The 18,292-nt window shown below is 30.5% G+C and overlaps 3 protein-coding genes across 4 annotated transcripts in view; 1 reads left to right on the plus strand and 2 right to left on the minus strand.

Moving 5' to 3' along the window:
* Positions 1–4,793, minus strand: part of LOC113399133 (fasciculation and elongation protein zeta-2) — a 43,436-nt gene extending 38,643 nt beyond the window's left edge. The window contains exon 1 of one of the 2 annotated variants that reach the window (XM_064217051.1): positions 4,327–4,793. In XM_064217051.1, the coding sequence (XP_064073121.1) occupies positions 4,327–4,736 (410 nt within the window). In that variant the 5' untranslated portion in view covers positions 4,737–4,793. The remainder of the gene's footprint in view (positions 1–4,326) is intronic. The other variant, XM_026638191.2, reaches the window with a different exon arrangement.
* Positions 4,794–5,678: 885 nt separating this feature from the next.
* Dnaj-60 (DnaJ-like-60) lies at positions 5,679–9,524 on the plus strand. Its single transcript, XM_026638195.2, has 6 exons — positions 5,679–5,856; positions 5,926–6,019; positions 6,092–6,261; positions 6,698–6,862; positions 6,986–7,088; positions 9,234–9,524. The coding sequence occupies exons 1-6, from the start codon at positions 5,795–5,797 to the stop codon at positions 9,330–9,332; spliced, it is 693 nt and encodes a 230-aa protein (XP_026493980.1). The 5' UTR covers positions 5,679–5,794; the 3' UTR covers positions 9,333–9,524.
* A 3,124-nt stretch (positions 9,525–12,648) lies between these two features.
* LOC113399137 (uncharacterized) lies at positions 12,649–18,095 on the minus strand. Its single transcript, XM_064217081.1, has 5 exons — positions 17,961–18,095; positions 16,996–17,081; positions 14,779–14,962; positions 14,130–14,341; positions 12,649–12,893 (listed from the first exon to the last, which is right to left on the minus strand). The coding sequence occupies exons 2-5, from the start codon at positions 17,070–17,072 to the stop codon at positions 12,689–12,691; spliced, it is 678 nt and encodes a 225-aa protein (XP_064073151.1). The 5' UTR covers positions 17,073–17,081; positions 17,961–18,095; the 3' UTR covers positions 12,649–12,688.
* Positions 18,096–18,292: the final 197 nt, after the last annotated feature.

Below are 18,292 nucleotides of genomic sequence, written 5' to 3' on the forward strand. Positions count from 1 at the left end.
GCTGCAGACAATGAGTTCTACTAATTGGTGTCGTATATTATTTAGGACGTGCATCCGCACCGGATAAACTGATACCGATGCAAATTGTCACACAAAGATAATAGATATGAGTAGATAGCAAATTAACTCATTACATTCGAAAACAAATGAATATTCGCTTGTTGTCCAAGAGTACCTTTATGAAAGTCGGGGTCTCGAAACATACATGATACAAACTGACTTATGTCACGACAAGCACCCGTATGATCCATACTAAGCGGAATCGAACCCATTTTAGCGCGGCACACAAATGCAGTCACTAGACTGATCAGACGTCAATTACAATTAAAGTACGAGTAATTACTACTCGAATACATAGTTTACGTTTATTGCGTATCGTTTGAGTATAATTCTCCGGAATCAAAATTAACATACATAGTAGCTAAAGCCGTGACAATTAACTGATACATATTTATAATTCAGTAAAGTTGCGCTTGTGCGCACCTCGATGCCACGACTCGACAGAACACATCATACAATTACACGACGGTCTATTTATTATCTTTGTTGCAATATATACCAGATAGTTAATATCCAATTTCTGCTGATTTGATTCAAATATTTTACGCTTCAACTTTGTTTTGTTTGCGTGTTACATAAATAACAATTACACGATGATTAGTGAGTGAATAATATATTGAACTGTAATACTTTAATAAAGTTTTCAATTAACGATGTATTTTAGGTTTCTTCACAATATTCGACGCTATATTATTACCAGTATAGATATGGTTTTAGAAAGTTATCCAGGAAGGCCACTTTAATTAAGTAATTTAAACAGACATGCGATAAGTTTTCGCTGCATCGGTAGTATTTACGTTAAAACGTGTATGAAAACTGAGACGAAGACCGATATTGCGGTTGTAAAATATGTATTGATCACGCAAATAAGTATAAGGTCAAAGGATATTGAACACGCATTACTGTTACCTATAAAACTGTGCTATTCTACAAAACTGTTAATCGAAATTAATGTAATAATAACTATTATTGCGTTCAAGGCTCATGTTAGAAAATAGCTTCACATTATATCAGTTACTAGGTTTCTTTAGTGATCAAGAATCTTGTGTTTACTCGAGCTTATGTGTATATTTTATAAGAATTTTATGATTTTTATCTATATTGTTGTTGGTTTTTTTCTATTAATTTTTACTAATAATTAACTTACTTAAATGGGCAAGTACAGCTCGGTAATTGTTGTTTGTTTATTTATAGTTCAACTAAATCAAATTTATTAAAAAATAAAAAATCTGTACTTCTTTTTTGAAATATCTTTTAATCGATCTAAATATTATGCTACACACAACGAGTAATTAGTTGTAAGTTTCCAAGTTATGACTTTATTCATGATGATTGGTATTCAAGAATTTTGGTATAAAATTTATTTCTATTAAATATAGAAATAAATTTTGTATTAGAAATAAATGCTAAAAACTGTTTAATTGTTTATGTTACGTAATTAACAACTAACTAATTTAACTTATAGTTTAAGTTATATGATTTTAAAATATAATTTTATTTAAATGATTTGATTAATTTATCTTAAATAATTAATAATGAAAACTTCGAGACGGAACATCAGTAGAAGCTCGAAGATGTTGCAAATGTGATAGCAGTCATTATTTGTATTCAACAGGAACTGCAATGAGGCGGACGTGAGTCGTGTGCCGCGATAGATGTTAATACACGGCGCCACAACGTGAATAGTAACTTCGTTTTGAATAAATGCATTAATTTTAGTCATCGTCTTTAATTAGGCAAACTTAAATTATAATATTGGACCAGATGCTGCACTCGTGCTTCGTTCATATGATTGTATATTATGAACTTAATTATTTGATATAATCCTGTGAAAACCTCTTCAGAAATAACAACAAGTAGAAATTATTTAATTTATATTCGTCCAGATTTGGAGAGGTGTGTTCCTGGCACACGGACATACAAAAACAAAGCCATATTTTTATCAGATTTACAAAAAACAACACCCAAACAAATATTTTATTATTAATTTACTTTTTGCTTCACAACTAGTTATTTAACATATAACATCAGACATCTGGTGTTGTGACGTCGCGATAATCACGTTAATTTAATAATTATTTTGCTTATACATTTTTAGGATATTTTTGCAATATTGGTAAAGGGTTATCCAGTCATTTGGCAAGTCACCATATGGAGGTCATTCAATATTCAGCAAGGTGTTCTTGGAATCACACAAGGTGGTTAGAACATCTGCGCGCCCTCCATTCGACAAGAATCACTACAGAATCAATGCACCTGTTTAAAATAATACGGATGAATAATTTTCAAGTAACTATGTATTCGGAAATTTTATCTTAAATTAAACCAATTTTTGAGTACCGCATGATAGCTGCACGATGGAATAAGATTCAAACCTTTAACTCAAGAAGAAAGGCCAAGCAGTGGGATTATTTACAAACTTTATAATTTTCATATTCATTGGATTATTTTACTATTTAAGCCCTGTTGTCTGAAATTTGCTTAAGATCCAATGTACATGTATATAACATTAGCTAACAATTGTCTACGTAGTTCCGTAAGGTTAACCTCTAATAATATATTTTTACTTGTATAGATTATCAGTTAAATATTATTGCTATAGAAAACTATATATTCTATCGGATTTTAATATTAACATTTTATACTCTATTTAAGCTAATATTGATGAAGATGAATAAGATGCCTTTTCAAATGTATAGTAGTATCAAATATTTACAATGGATGATTAATAAATTTACTAGGTGACCAAGTAACTATTTTTCAACTGATATGTTTCTCGTTTTTATTACAAGTACCGACTAATAAGCACTTGATATAATATTGTTCAACATCTGCTCATAATTAGAAAAATGGGTTAATTGATTCCTAAACGTTGTTACGTTTTTTATATCGATATATTGTAACCCTTAAAATGTTCGCAGTTTATAAAGTTTATTGGTTTTCCCGACATACTTAGTAGCATTTAGGTCGTCTGGATTCGTTCCAAAAGTTTAGTTCGACGTAAAAAGAAGAAACTTATGTTTACAAAACGACGTTCTTTATTGTATTACGTTACATTTTTATTTTAAAATATCTCATAACATAGAAAATTTTAAAGGTACTTTAGTTAATATATTAGTAACTATGTACATAACGATGTACGCATATAATTAACAAATTCGTATAACAAAAGATTCAAAGTAACAACAGAAAGCTTCTTGCTAAGTAAAACAATGGAGAGATGTGGGGGCTTGTGGGAACATCGCTATTATGTTAAGTTTCTCATAAATAAGAAAGAACGCGTAAGTGTGACCATGAGCACAGTCTTGAGACAAGCCTTTTGAATATATTCTTTGTCTAGCTTTTGATGGAACTGCTACGTGTTCATATAAAAGGTGAAGCTTCATAGCATAACGTATACGCTAACGTTAGTGAATACATGATCATGGCCATCGGCAAGCTTATGTTTCTTATGTTATATAAGTATGTACATACACATACATACACCTTTTGGTGAACGATATAAAAATTTATAAAAATATGACTTATGTAAATAAAAATATTTTTTATAGAAAATGAATCCTGTCAAACCCAAACTGAATAAAATATATAGTACTTATACTGAATTTTAAATTGTTAAATGCGTTTATCTGTATGTAATAATAGTCATCGAATTTTTCAAGTTATGCGTAATATTTAAGATACCTACAGAATAATGTTTATCGATTGCTTATTCGTTTTTATTCTTGGGACGAAATTCGACCTAATTCTGGTGCATATCTAAAGCATAATGCCTTGCGAATTATGTAAGTTTCAATTTCTTCTGTTACTGATGAATACTAAAAAATATGGACAAATTTCGATGTTCGCATATTTCAAGAAATAATTATGTATGTGAAAACGAATTGTTAATAAAGATGATGATACAACGTCGTAATTATTGGATCTGATCAAAGCAGGGCGCGACTGGATGCGTCATCGTTACCCTCCACGCACCCTCTCAAACACCCCCAACCAAAACATTGATCGATCCCGCAACTACTAACGCCATGCGCAAAGTCCGCCCTTTTTGTTTATGCTTCATAAAATTTTCTAATAAGAACCTTCTATCCTTATTACAGAATTATGCAATGTACAGAAAAGTTACAGAGAAGTAAGTAGAAAAGGTACAGAATCTAGAGTATTATATTGACGTCAAAAAAATGAAAATATCTAAAGACTGAATCGATGATATCATGATCACGTTCCAATAGTACAGTTGTTTAGTGATATTTAATATCTACTTACTGGCATTCGTTCATTATTTCCTCCTGAGAACGAACTTGTACTGGAGCCAGCTTCTCGACGCTTTCTTCGTAATTTCCAAAACACTTTGTGATCTTCTCATCAAAAGTGTTCACCAAATCCTCAAGTGACCCGGAGAAAGTCTCCGTAAAATTGTCGCCTTCAGAGTTCTGCATATTATCCTGTTTACACTTCACCGGTCTGGGCTCGTCATTATCGTTGATTTTGTTAGAATCGGTTTGTATTTTTACCATCTCACTCTTAAGGTTGTTGATATTATTGAGACGTATGTCATTCCCATTTATAGTCTTCTGTGGGTAGTCTGCTGTCGAGAGACAGTCATCCGCCTCTTCGATTTGGGCAAGCGGCGCCTCGAACTCTAGTTCGGCCATCCTGCCAGCCGCTTCTCGCATGACCGTACGTCCACCCGCGCCGATTATCGCGCGAACACTGCGCCGTACTGTGCCAACTGTGTCGCGTCGGCTCTATATCTATACATAAATTACTATACTACGGAAAGAAGCATCGTCAAGCAAAATGCAAAATGCACATAATTTTTAAAGCAGGTGACTTCAAAATCTTAAGCTAAAATATATATTAATTTATTTATTTTAGACTACAAGATGATTCTCGCTCTTGTAAATCTAGATTTCTAATGGTTTATGAAAATATATTTGGTAATAATAATTATATAGGTAATACTTAATAAATACAAAATCTGTTTAAAAACAATACATCTGCAATTGGGGTTATTAAACATGATTGTATTTAAATTTTGAATGTAAATTGAATAATACAAGTATTTTAAAAATATAAAATTCGTTTGATTTTTTAACGATGCTGTAATTCTATTTTCTACTTTACATTTTCACTTATCTAAAGTAAGGTGTTCAATTTACGTTTTTCTATTGTTTTGAAATTGGAATATTTTGGTAGCTTCTTTTTTCTAATTCTTGATTTCTTGATTTTCGTGTCAATATTTCGCGGCATTAAATTTGAGTTTACTTAAATGTTGCCACCATAATAATTATCAGTAATATGATAATCTGAAAAATTATTCTTGGTAATAACAAAGACATTGAAAATACCAAATATGACTGCGTAGAAATGGTTATATGAAAGCAAATATTTTGATATCAATTTAGAATCCATTTAGACCCATAATTACACTAAAAAACTAATGACATTTTATTTTTGGTAGCTTTTAACAAATTTAATTATTAGAATTAATATGGTCATTTTTAACATTATATTTATCTATAATGAGGCTTTTATTGCTATTTTAATATTTAAAAAAATATTTGCGACAGTTTAATTATCTTCTTTGCCCAAAAATTAAAGTTTAGCTAACAATTATGATTTTTGACGTTGACATTACATCATTTTTAACAAAAATAGAAATTGCCAAAAAATACAATGAAAAACATTCAACATGATACTAAATTAAATTTTGGCCTTTGTTATAATCGTTATGTATTTTATTAAAAGAAATACTTTTTTTGATTCGGCATATAAATTTGTACGGTTGTATAGGTAAGATATCTCTTCAATTTAAGAAGAAAATATGATTTGAAACGAAATTGTAACAGATTTTTTTTTCAGTTCTAGTAAAAAGACGCACTATGAAGTTCTTAACTTACAGAAAAACTGTACGGATAAAGACATAAAGAATGCATTTATCCAGATGAGCAAAGAGGTAAATACATATTAATACAAGCAGTATATTAAAGTTCGTTATTTTTATTTCAATTACATGCATGAATTTCAGTATCATCCAGATAAAAATAAAAATGAAAAGGCTCAAGAAAATTTTGTTCGTATTGTTGAAGCATATAATGTCCTCGGTAAACCTAGCAGCAGAGCTCAATATGATCAGATTTCACACCTAGATAATCAGAATACCTATTCATATGTTTATAAAACACATACACCTTATAAGTAAGTATTAAAATAATTATCTGTATTATTTATTTCTACTTTGTGTATAGTCTACTGGTGAGATAGATATAAAAACTTAACTGACATGCTTAGCTAGAAATTAAATGTTATATTATATGAAATATATATATTGTCTAATAATATAACTAGAGGTGTTACCATAATCGATAACTTATATCAGTTTTTTAGAAAAAAACAAACCTTATTTAATTTTTTGGTTTGTTTTATAACTTGAACTTTATTTTATAATATGCACATAACTTCATAAAAAAATTCAATGTATGTACATATATTTTGTGCTAATATAGAGAATAATTTCTAGGAGTTTAATATTTTATTATATAAAAAGAGAAAACCTTTGTACTATACTTATAAATTTACATATTAAGTCTTCTAATAATATTGTATTTGGAATAAATATTTGTATTTTTTACAGTTGGAGAACCACCTATAATGGACAATCAAATTACCAAAATTATAATGAAAAAACAAATTCATATTATGGTGTGAAAGGGTGGAAAAAGATGTCCAATACTGATTTGATTTTGATTTGCTTTGGTATTGCAGTTGTGGGTGTCATTTTACAAGTTGTTATTATCAGGTAAAAATACACTATTTCAAATTTGGAATTATACATTTTGTGTTAAAATATAATAAATAAATTTAATTATCAATTTGTGTACAGTATATAGATTTTATTTAAGTGAAATGTTTCAAATTCCAGGGAGTCTTATCATATTCATCGGAAGAAAAATGACGATAAATCTATAAAGCTGGCAGAAGAGTTGGAAAAAGTCAGAGCTACTGCTAGAGGAAAAACCAGAGACGTAATTAGTGCTTTAATACTAAATATAAATAAATAGTTAATTAGATGAAATTAGAAACATAATCATAAGAAATTTATTATGATTTATGATATGATTTATTTATGAAACCAGTTATTTCTGCTACTAAAGTTTTGAATAATAGTGATTTAGAACTTAGAGTACATCTATGGAAGAGAACTTTTAAGTAAATCACGTTAGAGTTATTATCAATCTCATACTACATTCTAAGAAGATAGAAGAACTTGACAGATGTACATGTAACTCCTTATTTTAAATTCTATATTATTATACTACCTAGTGGTATTAATTCTGGGTTCACTTCTGTACTTCTCATTGAATCTGGACATCTCATTACAACAGCTTACAAATATTTTTTGCTTTTGTATTATTTAATTCAGTGACAATTATATGTAAACAAGTTTCAGAGAGTATTTGGTGCCTTGGTTTTATTTGAAATGGTCAGTTTCGAAACACTTAACAAACTTTATTTTGGCCATGAGTAAAATTGTAAATAAGATTGACAACATTGTTCCATATATGTCTTGTAGTCATCTTACATAGATTGTTTATTATTGAGGAAATTATCATAAAATAAATAATAAAAAAAGTTAAAAGATACAAAAACCAATCAAGTCTTCACATATTAAAACTAAAAAAAAAACAAATTAAAACTGACAAAGTATTAGTAACATAAAAACACTAAAATAACTTCCTATTTCTGAGTGCACTTTTAAACTTATGAAAAAATCAAAGCAATCATAGTTATCGAGGCATCTAATAAAGAGGTTGAGTAGTGTGTACACCGGTTTTCATGGGTATGTTACGCCGAGGTCCCGGTTTCGATTCCCGGCCGAGTCGATGTAGAAAAAGTTCATTAGTTTTCTATGTTGTCTTGGGTCTGGGTGTTTGTGGTACTGTCATTGCTTCTGATTTTCCATAACACAAGTGCTTTAGCTACTTACATTGGGATCAGAGTAATGTAAGTGATGTTGTTCAAAATACAATATGAAAAGCAATAATCATACAATATGATCAACATAACTACCAACAATATATTGTTTTTGGAATCGTTGGTGGTCAGTCAGTTCAGTTTAATATTCCTTAATCCATTGAGCTAATTAATGTTTAGAGCTTATAACAAAGTTATCTTTCTTCTCAACCTAATTACATTATGCTATCATTTAAATTTCATATGAGAAATCAGAGATCTGCAATACAATGCAGGATTGTATTGTAGAATTAGTTAAAATATTATTATTTAATATGTTTTGTAACTTTGTAATTATATTTAAAAAAATTAAAGATAGTACGACTTTGTTCATTGCTTTGGAACAACGCCAATACCTGTTAAGAAGTTGGTATTTAACGTGCTCAACACAATTAGATTTTCTATTTTATTATACTAGACTGACTGCTCCTCCCAACTTTGCTCGGCTATATTAGAGATTCTGATTTTACTTGCAATACATGATTTTGCTTTTATTGGTCAAGTGTGTTGGTAACATTCTTGGCTATATTTATTACCACTGTGTGTGCTTTTTGGGCGAAGGTGATTATCATCAGGTAGAAAGATATATGTACTAAAGATTCGGCTTCGGTATTAAGTGTTATTTTTTATTTTTAAATTTATACTCCACAAACATGTCCACTTTTGGTGTAACTTAATTTAAAAAAAAAGTTTTTATTTTTATTACTAGGCAGTATCACAATATTGTGATAGTGAAGTTTGAAGACATTTTTATCGATATACGCCGTATATTATATGGTATTCACATGCAATATAAATGTCTCTGCAAAATAATCTTAGATTCCAGGAGGACATTATGAAAGTGTCCTTGAAAAGGGGTTGTCATTTGTCCTCTTAGGATTCGGGATTCCTTCTCATCATCATCTGAACATCACCTTATATAAAATTTAGTGTATTTTATGGCATTTAACCTACACATAGAACATATTGTTCATGTAAAAGCATAGTTCAGTGTGGTGACTTTATATGGATTTGTTAAAAGCTGTAAAATCTTTACTGATATTAATTTTATTAATATATAAAGATAAAATATTAATGTTTATTTCCTTTAATTATTAATGTATAAAAAATACACATCCAGGGAAAAATTACAATGTATGTATTGTTTTATATTTCAGATGCAAACACAAGTATTGCTGGATAAAATAGTGACAGCGGCTAACCCTAGCGTCGCCACAGCTTCACTTGGACAGACGTTAGCTGATGATAAAAAGTGATTTCAACTTCTAATTCAAAATTTATATATTTTTGATCGAATTGTTATTGTAAATATTTATAGTTAAGTAGACTTACTGTCTTAGATGGATTTTTGGATATTTGATATATTTTTTTGTAAATATTTTCGAATGTACATAATATATAATAACGTAGTGTACAAAACATTGAATTAAAGTAATTTTGTTATAAAATTTATTTGAATTATTTTATTCTGTAAATCAAAATTACATTGAAGTAGTCTTAATTTTATATTTTTCTATTAGCAAGTTAACTATTAGTAGCTGGTATCTTTAGGCAGCTTAGTAGAAGACTATATACACACATCAACACTGTCTAGGGATATTTTGAATTTACTCAATTATTTCAAAATTTATTAAAGATAACATGCAATATGTTTATATTTTTATAAAGCCCATTTATGTGACTATACTCCAGAATAAAAAAAGACCTTATTATTTTGCGTAAACTATTTTATACTCAAATAAAGAAAAAACGTAAAATAATGGTAAAACTAACAATTAATATTTGTCTCAAAAAAATGTGAAAAATATAAAAAAGTTATTGTTTTTAACAGTTATATGAAAAATCAGTAGTCCGTAAAACCACCCATGACGTTTATACCGGTCCTGCAACGATTTTTCATACTTTGGATTAAGTTATCCAACTCTTGCTGCGGTATATTGTCCCAGGTCCGACTAAGATGCAAAAAAAGTTGCTCTTCCGTCGCAATATTTGCAGGGAAATTCTTCAAAGCACTTCTTTAGAGCATGTCCCACGCGTGCTCTATGGGGTTTAGGTCAGGTGATTGAGCGGGATTGAATTCTTGGCCCATTTGTAGTCTATGGGGGTAAATTATCGGCACTAGCACCTCGTTACGGTATTTTTCAGCCGTCATGGTGTTTCTGATCCAAACGAGGTCTGTTCTTCCGCCAAGACGAATTCCCGCCCAAACCATAATTGTCCCGCCGTGGTATGAATGGACTTCCTGAAGATGTTGCAGATGGCTATCACGACCAGGGACTCGCCAAACACGTATTTTACGTGTACCGGGCTGGAAACCGAACCGGGACTCATCGGTAAACAGCACTACAGACCACTTCCCAGAGCAAATGTACACGAGCCCACTCTAGTCGTCTCCCACGATTTCCTCGGCGTAGTGCTGGAGTACGAAGCGGTCTGCGAGCATGAAGGTTAGCTTCATGCAGCCTTCTCCTTATAGTTTTGTCACTCACAAGCTACTGGTCCTCTGACTGGAGCCTCTAAACCAACTGCAATGCCGTAACATTTGGTTCTATTTTCGCGGCAACTTGCAAATATCGGTCTTGTCGTTGAGTGGTTATGCTCTTCCCACCTGGATGTCTTTCAGCCACTTCACCAGTAGCACGGTAGCGTGACCGTAACCTAGATATAACGTTTTGTCTTGTTCCAATCTCCTCAGCAATACACCGTTAAGTAGCCCCAGCTTGGAGCATGCCTACTGCCCTTAGCATTTCTTCTTTCGTTAAATGGCGCCGCTTAATGATGCACACAATAGGTTTAACTCGAAATTAATCGATAACTTGTTAAAAAACTTAAATTTGACACAAAAAATATCTCAATATTACTGTAGGTAAACGAAACTTTCGGATTTCGCTACCACGCCGCGTAAATATTTTGTTTTTATTTATTTTTTTCAAATTTAAATTTAGAATCGTCCAAAAAGGTTTACAAAGTAGTCTTTCATTAAAAGATTTTAAAACTGGCCAGGATTTTTTGTGTTTAAGAACTTTGTACAAAATATCCCTAGACGGCGTTGATGTGTATATATGTATATGTTTCTACTAGTTTTCTTTCTATAGTATGAAACATGTAGTAGTTGATAAAATATTAGACTTTTGGCCGCTTCTTGACGGTAAGACTAATATAACGGTAAGACTAGTTATGTCGACATGACGCCCCTTCCTCCTCCACTGCCGTTCTTTAATCCCATGCGTGTGCGTGGAACGTATACGTTTATACTTCGTTGGAATATTCCAATAAATTTTTTTTTAATTCCTTCGTTGGAATATATAAACATATGCTTTTATACATAAATCTTCTGTACGAGTGTAAGTAACTGAAATACTAAATGGTTGGACCGATTTCGATAAATTTTGCGAGTATTTGGCATTGATGTTTTAGATTGGATCAGGTCGGCGGCGCTGCTATCGGGAAGTAAATACAATTTTTTTGTTAATTTAATAATTTACCTGGACGAATTCATAAGAAAAATAATATATTTATTTCATTTACGAAACTCCATCGTCCAGTGACACTCACATTTTTCTCCTTTTTACTTAGTAATAATTATTAAAATTTCAGACATCTATCAGAAAACTGTTTCGTCCAATCACCAGTACCAGATAAAGATTTTGCGTTCAACGTACCTCTAGATAATGTGAAAGTTACTTTATATGAAGTAATAAAGAAAATTGTTACATACGCTTGTTATTTCATAAAATAAATTTAATAAAACCTTTCAAACATGTTCACAATGTTACTTTTATAAGAAGTTCTATTCTGTCAATACAGAACATTACAAGTTGAAACTTAATTTTCACGAAACAAAGACTATATTTTTTACTATAAATGTCTACCGTCGTTTTCGTTTTTATTTGAACACCTTAGTATTAATGGGTGACTCGGTAGTAACTTTCCCAGGTTCTGGTACGTGGAATCTGGTAAATATGCGAATATGCGAAATCAGTTTGGTTTGATTATCTCTAAACATTATCCTGAAGAGGAGGGGAGACAGCAAGATTTAAGGTATCCAGGGATATCCAATAAACATATGCAATTTATTTCATATATTTTGTCGCCAATTAAAAAATAATTACGAAACGTTTACGATGCATACCTATTCTTAAAAGCTCAGACTATCTGTATGAATCTCTTTAAATATTATTTATTCAAGTAGACTTATACAAAATTATTTCCCTACAGCCTATTCGACCATTCAAAATTCCATTTATTCGCAACCTAAATTTAATAACATAGATTATTCGAGCTCTCGTTCAATGATAAGCGTCAATTCGATGTCAAGTGTTGTTTATTAGTGTTTTCTCCTCTTATGGTTGGAATAGACTACTTCGTTTCATTTTATAAGTCAATGGGTAAAGTCACCACCTTGAAACACATTTTGAAAATTTTACCAAGAAGAAATAGAAATTAATAATTAACAGTTGTATAAAATTGCGTGTCGATTTCTGATCAAAAATATCTTCGCTGATGTAATAAGGTTCTTTTATCGTTACATATTATAAATATGACAATTTGATACCGGTTAAAAGAAATAACAATAATTTAATAATATCGTTTATTGTAATACTGATAATAATTATAACGGGAACAATTCCTTAACGTATACACTATCTTCCAAATGCGGGGGCTCGGGCACTATTAGCGGTTTTCCGTCCATCTTTATATCTCTGTATAGCACTTTGTAGTAACTTGTGTAACCATATTTTTCAGCTGTCATAGCTGAATAAGCGCTTGATGTGTCAAGACGTATTAGTCTGATCCCTCGTGTTCTTACAGCTTTTCTGAAATAAAATAAATTTTAGTTTGTATACATATATGTATATTACTTGTGCAAGACCGTCTGGGTTGGTACCACACATTCATCACGTATTCTACCGCCTAACAGAAATACTTAGTATTTTTGTGTCCAGTTGGTTGAAACAAAAGGCACAAGAGACAATATTTAAGGTCGTTGTCGCATTATATATAGGTAATTTATGAAATGGTTCATTCTTATAGTGCTAACGTCTATTGGAGGTGGTAACCACATTCCCTCATATGGCCCATTTGCCAGTCTGCCTACCTAGTTAAAGATACAATATAGTAATTATGATATGAAATTCAGTTTGCCTTTGTGTTGGCGTTCTTATTAAATAAGATTATGCTTTAGAGAAGTGATTTTAACGTCTAATTTTTAAAAGAAGAATGTATAATTTTTAATCCATTAAAACCATTAAAAATGTATTTAGCAATAATTTATTCTGTTTTTTATCAAAACACATTTGCTCACATATATTTTTCTATCGTTATCTAGATTCTAGGTAATTCTAGAATTATTCATATTAACTATTGTTACATCTGAAATGGTAAATTTCAGTTAATGGTTGGAGTGTATAATAATGAGGTTGGTTGGAGAGATGACCATTTCAGTTTAGTTTTTGTTTTAATATTTTACGGCTTACGTACTGTTGAAGTATGGGTTAATTGGCTTTTTGACTGATTTTTAAAATCCATTTTATATTATTTAGTAGAGGTTAAGGAATCCAGTAATAGTTGTTTTTTTAAATTCTAGTACATATTTGCTGAAAAATATCAAATTAAAAATTCCATATTTAAATAGCGCGCGAAAACGCTATTTTGACAATATGGCGCTGCAATGGGGTCGGTGACGTCACTTGCCTGTATTGTAATCTGTGGCACATATAATCAACATACAGTAGGAAAACGAGGTTAACGAGCGTGACAAACGTTTAAAGATGCATTTTTATTTATGGATTTTTGAATAAATAAATGATTATTTTCATCTTTCGTTGATAAATAACCATTTTTAAACTCATAATATATACTGATTACGATAATTGACACTTTATTTTTCGCATTGTCAAATAGCCTATTGTTATCAAAAGAACTCTTTGAGCATGCTGTATGAGTGTAGAGCTATTAGCAAATCGCATGGAATATATAAATCTAAGGTTTGTTTATCTTTACTCAAATAGTTTGGTAAGTTTAGTAGTTTAAAAAAAGTAGTAAGTACTCACTCTGTTTCTTCTGTTAATGCATTCATGATGCCTTTTCGTCTCCAATTGTGATCAGTTGCCGCGATTTTGACTTCAACCAGCTTGTGGTCGTGGGGAAATTTTTCCCACAGCTTTGCACCACTCTCCCGTCGGGCCAATATGTAGAGGATTTTTTGGAATTTCGGATTTGTACATCGCTGGGCTTGGCTGAGTAAGTCGTTGCCATTATCATCCTGAAAAAATCGATATACATAATTATTTAAAATATTTTAGGATTATATACAATATTATTTTTAGATACATATTTATTTTATAAATATTTTTTTTTTATACACAAACTTGAAATTGAACTAAATATAAATATTCTTATAATAAGAACTGAATCGAGAATATTAATTTGATAAAAAATCATCAATACTGTATATGTTTTACTCTATCTTTTTAAAGGGAAAGTGAGCCGGTGTAATTACAGGCACAAAAATATATCATCGTACGTGTCTTGACGGAGTATGAAGGGCTTTACGGTTGGAGTGGCAGCGTCTATGGGTGAAGGTGACAACTTACCATCGAATATACCATTTAGTCATCTGCTTTACTATAAAAATAAAAAAATTATATATTTCATTATATTATATTAATAAAAAGAAAAGATTATTTATAAGGAATTCACCTCTTTCACGGGGCACACCCCATTGATCATAGCTCCAATTACGTTGCCCTCAGCGTCCGTAGCTTTAAAGGACAAGCCTTCCAATAGTGAACCAGTGCAGTATTCATCAAGTTCTGGGCATGAATCCGTTTCTGAGGTACAAAGGCCTACAGCACGGTTTAACGGTTCATCAATGTAAAAAGTCCTATAATTAAAAAAAATGTGTCGACCATTTTACATAAATATAAATTAATAACGAGATGTCATCTGAATCTGTTGATATTATCCTCAATGAAAAAAGAAAGCATCCAAAAATATCGGAAAAAAAATTTTTTAGGCTCAACTTTGAGGCTTATATCATTCAAATGAGGCCGTTAATTTAAAAAAATACATATATATATATTTAGTAGAAGTATTATCTTATCGAAGCTTTTGGTTTTGTTTTCATTGGTTTTTTCGTGGCTTCCGATGTAATATAATAAATAAATAAAATCGGTCAAAATGATACTAACTATGATAACGTCATTTTTTATTATTTATTATTATTTTATTTCATTATAAAAAAAGCACTATGAAAAAGAAGCATAGAAAACTATAGCTATTTCTGAGTGTTGCGATGACAAGGTTATATTCATTAATGGTAATTATGACTTATTATACAAATAGTACATAGTATGTACATATATACATAATGTGTATTTACTAAAATGTAAAATAAGACCAGAGTGGAAATAAACAACATTAACAATCGCAATATAATTGTTACAAGCAAGCAAATTGAGAAAATAATGATTGCATATAAATTATACGTGATCAAGGAAAACTGTTAGGTTATATATGTGATTTTTTCATTTTATGTACTATACTATTAGCTGTACGTTTATTTTACGTACATTTTGTTTATTTAGGAAAAGCCGGCGAATAAATAACTACTTAACTTACCACCAAGTGGGTGCTACGTTAAGTAGTTATTATTACCAAAAAAAAAAAAATAACAATGCAAGAAATGTTAAACCATTATAGAGCCGTCAAACCATGAGATATAAGATGTTTTCCTTGTGTTTGTAATTACTGTATGGCACTGAGTCATTGACACTGAAAGCCGAAATCCAGGAACATATAATCTATATATATTTCACGGTAGAATAATCACTGAGTGGGTGTTAACTGCCCTGCCTGGTGGACAAAGCTCTACCGCAAAGTAAGAAATATATTTTTATTTTCAACACACTTCACATTTCTACTTAACTGTAGGGGATATTGTACAATATAATTATACTATAGGGGATATTATAATTGTGAGATGGATATCATTCGTTTGGCTGTCAGTTTTATAAAACTTTTGAATGTTTCATTGATTATTGCATTGCATTGTATACAAAATGTCGAAAGATTAATTTGTTTGTAAACGAGAATAAAGACCCTTTTAATGGTGGATGTGAAAAATATTTTTTGAGGCTCAAACAATCAAATAAGAATCCTGTAACGTCCCACTACGACAAAGGACGCCTCCTAGCTTTGGTTTTCAGTAGGTAAAATAGCATTTGGTCATGAATCCCATTTAATGTTGAATGTGAAAATGCATTTTTAGGGCTCAAACAAAGGCGTTAGAATTGAAGTCATGACTTGACTTAACCTATTTCACTTTTTAATATGTATTTCATTTGTACAATTTCGTTTGAACCTTAATTCGATGAAAAAGGAGATGTTTTATTCAAATTGAAAAAAATTAATGTGTATTATAGCAACATTATTATAATAGTGTTTTTTGATTGAACTCTTAGATATCTGTGGTAGAAGTATGGTTGATCTTGAGATTAATCATGAGTGGTTAAATTCATTTATTTGAATTAAGAGCCTAAAAACAAAAGATAGGTGCAAATGGTCGGCAGCGAAGATAATATGTTGCCAGTGTTTTTCAATGTCAATGGCTGGACATAAAGTATCCCCCTACAATTGGACATGATGTAATCTAATCTGATGAATTTCGAGATAGTACCTTTTATTTGTTACTTATTAATAAGTTTATGTCATAGAATCACATATGGTATCCAGCTTGTAAATATACATATGCCAATTGCATTGCTCGGTTTAACGGTTGATGTGTTGCATTGCCATCTAGTGGCGAATTACGATAAAGTGCATAGTATTAAAAATATCATGAAATGAATGAATGTGTCTCGAAGACTATAGATCTACTACATAAGTTTAAAGTGTTGATGTTAGCTATATACTAACCTTTTTATTAATTTCATAACAGATTCCGCGTCTTCTTCTGTTATAAGACTGATGTTATATACTTTCTCTTTCGACATGGTTTTTTCCTAATAAAATATAATAAAGGTTACTCAAGAATGTACTTAGACATAATGATGTTGTTATATACATATAGTTATATATGATGATACATATTATATCAATTTATAATTAATGAAGTTAGGTATTCTGTAACCAGGATAAATCAATGCACATTACTGACTCAGTGGTTAAAAAATTGAATTGAAACAAATTCGTATATATAATCGAATGTCTTGGATTCAAACTCAGGCAACATACTGGAAAATTTTCGCTTGTTTTGTTTTGTTTACAATTTAATTCGGTGCGGTCAAGAAAGACGGCGTGGGAAATCGTATAAGGTTTAAATAAAAATTAATAATAGCGTGGATATCATTGGAAGTTCTTTAAAAAAGTTCATATATTTTTGAGGAATTTACGCGCAATTGTACGGATGAGATTAATGTTAAAATAAAGTAAATTTAATATAGTATAATAAAAAATTATGTAGGTATTCATTTGTATGAACGCTACGCGTTGAACAACAATTATTATTAATACATAAATGTAGAATAGTAAATAATCATAAAATATACAGCGTTACATCGATTCTTTGTATAAATTATTACCTATTGTTTGTTATCGACAAACTTCATTTATATCTAAGTGCATCGTGGAAATTGTATCGATTTCGGAATACAATGATAAGCTGTCATTATGTTAAAACGCTTATAAAATTATATATATCAGTTTAAAATATTTCGATCCACTGATATATTTATAGGTATGTACCTACTAGATAGCAAGTAAAATCTTGTCAAAAAATCAGTACAGGCACTTGAATAAGGTACTACAGCTACGTTGCATCATGACAGAACTTGTATTACCTACTTTGAAAGTACAATATACTATAAGAAACATTTACGTACCTTTTAAAGCATTTCAATTTGTCAGACTAAAGATAAGTGAATTTATCACTTCACTTGACAATATACAGTCAATGTTTTGAGGCCCGCACGACCAACGTGTTTTGACTGCCGGGTCTGAGTGTTAACGGTGAATGATAAAAATAGTACTCCGTATGTTAAGGCCAATACCATTGTTTATGGTGATAACGTATGAAGATTATTATTATCAATACAAAACTAACATTATGTTCTATGTACTTACACATTTAAATATACTTATATTTTTGCGTAAATATATTTGTTTAGTGTAAATATGTTTAATATGTTGTTAACTTATATACATTCATTTGGAT

Source organism: Vanessa tameamea, chromosome 15, assembly GCF_037043105.1.
Source record: "Vanessa tameamea isolate UH-Manoa-2023 chromosome 15, ilVanTame1 primary haplotype, whole genome shotgun sequence".
Taxonomy (NCBI): Eukaryota; Metazoa; Arthropoda; class Insecta; order Lepidoptera; family Nymphalidae; genus Vanessa; species Vanessa tameamea.

Bases quoted from the DNA above. Each gene is read 5' to 3' on its own strand.
- LOC113399137 (XM_064217081.1), bottom strand. From the start codon at position 17,072: ATGTCGAAAGAGAAAGTATATAACATCAGTCTTATAACAGAAGAAGAC. The intron at 14,963-16,995 runs GTTAGTATATAG...TTTTAATTATAG, and splicing joins GTTATGAAATTAATAAAAAG to GACTTTTTACATTGATGAAC. The intron at 12,894-14,129 runs GTGAGTACTTAC...ATTTTATTTCAG, and splicing joins GCATTAACAGAAGAAACAGA to AAAAGCTGTAAGAACACGAG.
- Dnaj-60 (XM_026638195.2), top strand. From the start codon at position 5,795: ATGTATTTTATTAAAAGAAATACTTTTTTTGATTCGGCATATAAATTT. The intron at 6,262-6,697 runs GTAAGTATTAAA...TATTTTTTACAG, and splicing joins AAAACACATACACCTTATAA to TTGGAGAACCACCTATAATG. The intron at 7,089-9,233 runs GTAATTAGTGCT...TTTATATTTCAG, and splicing joins CTAGAGGAAAAACCAGAGAC to ATGCAAACACAAGTATTGCT.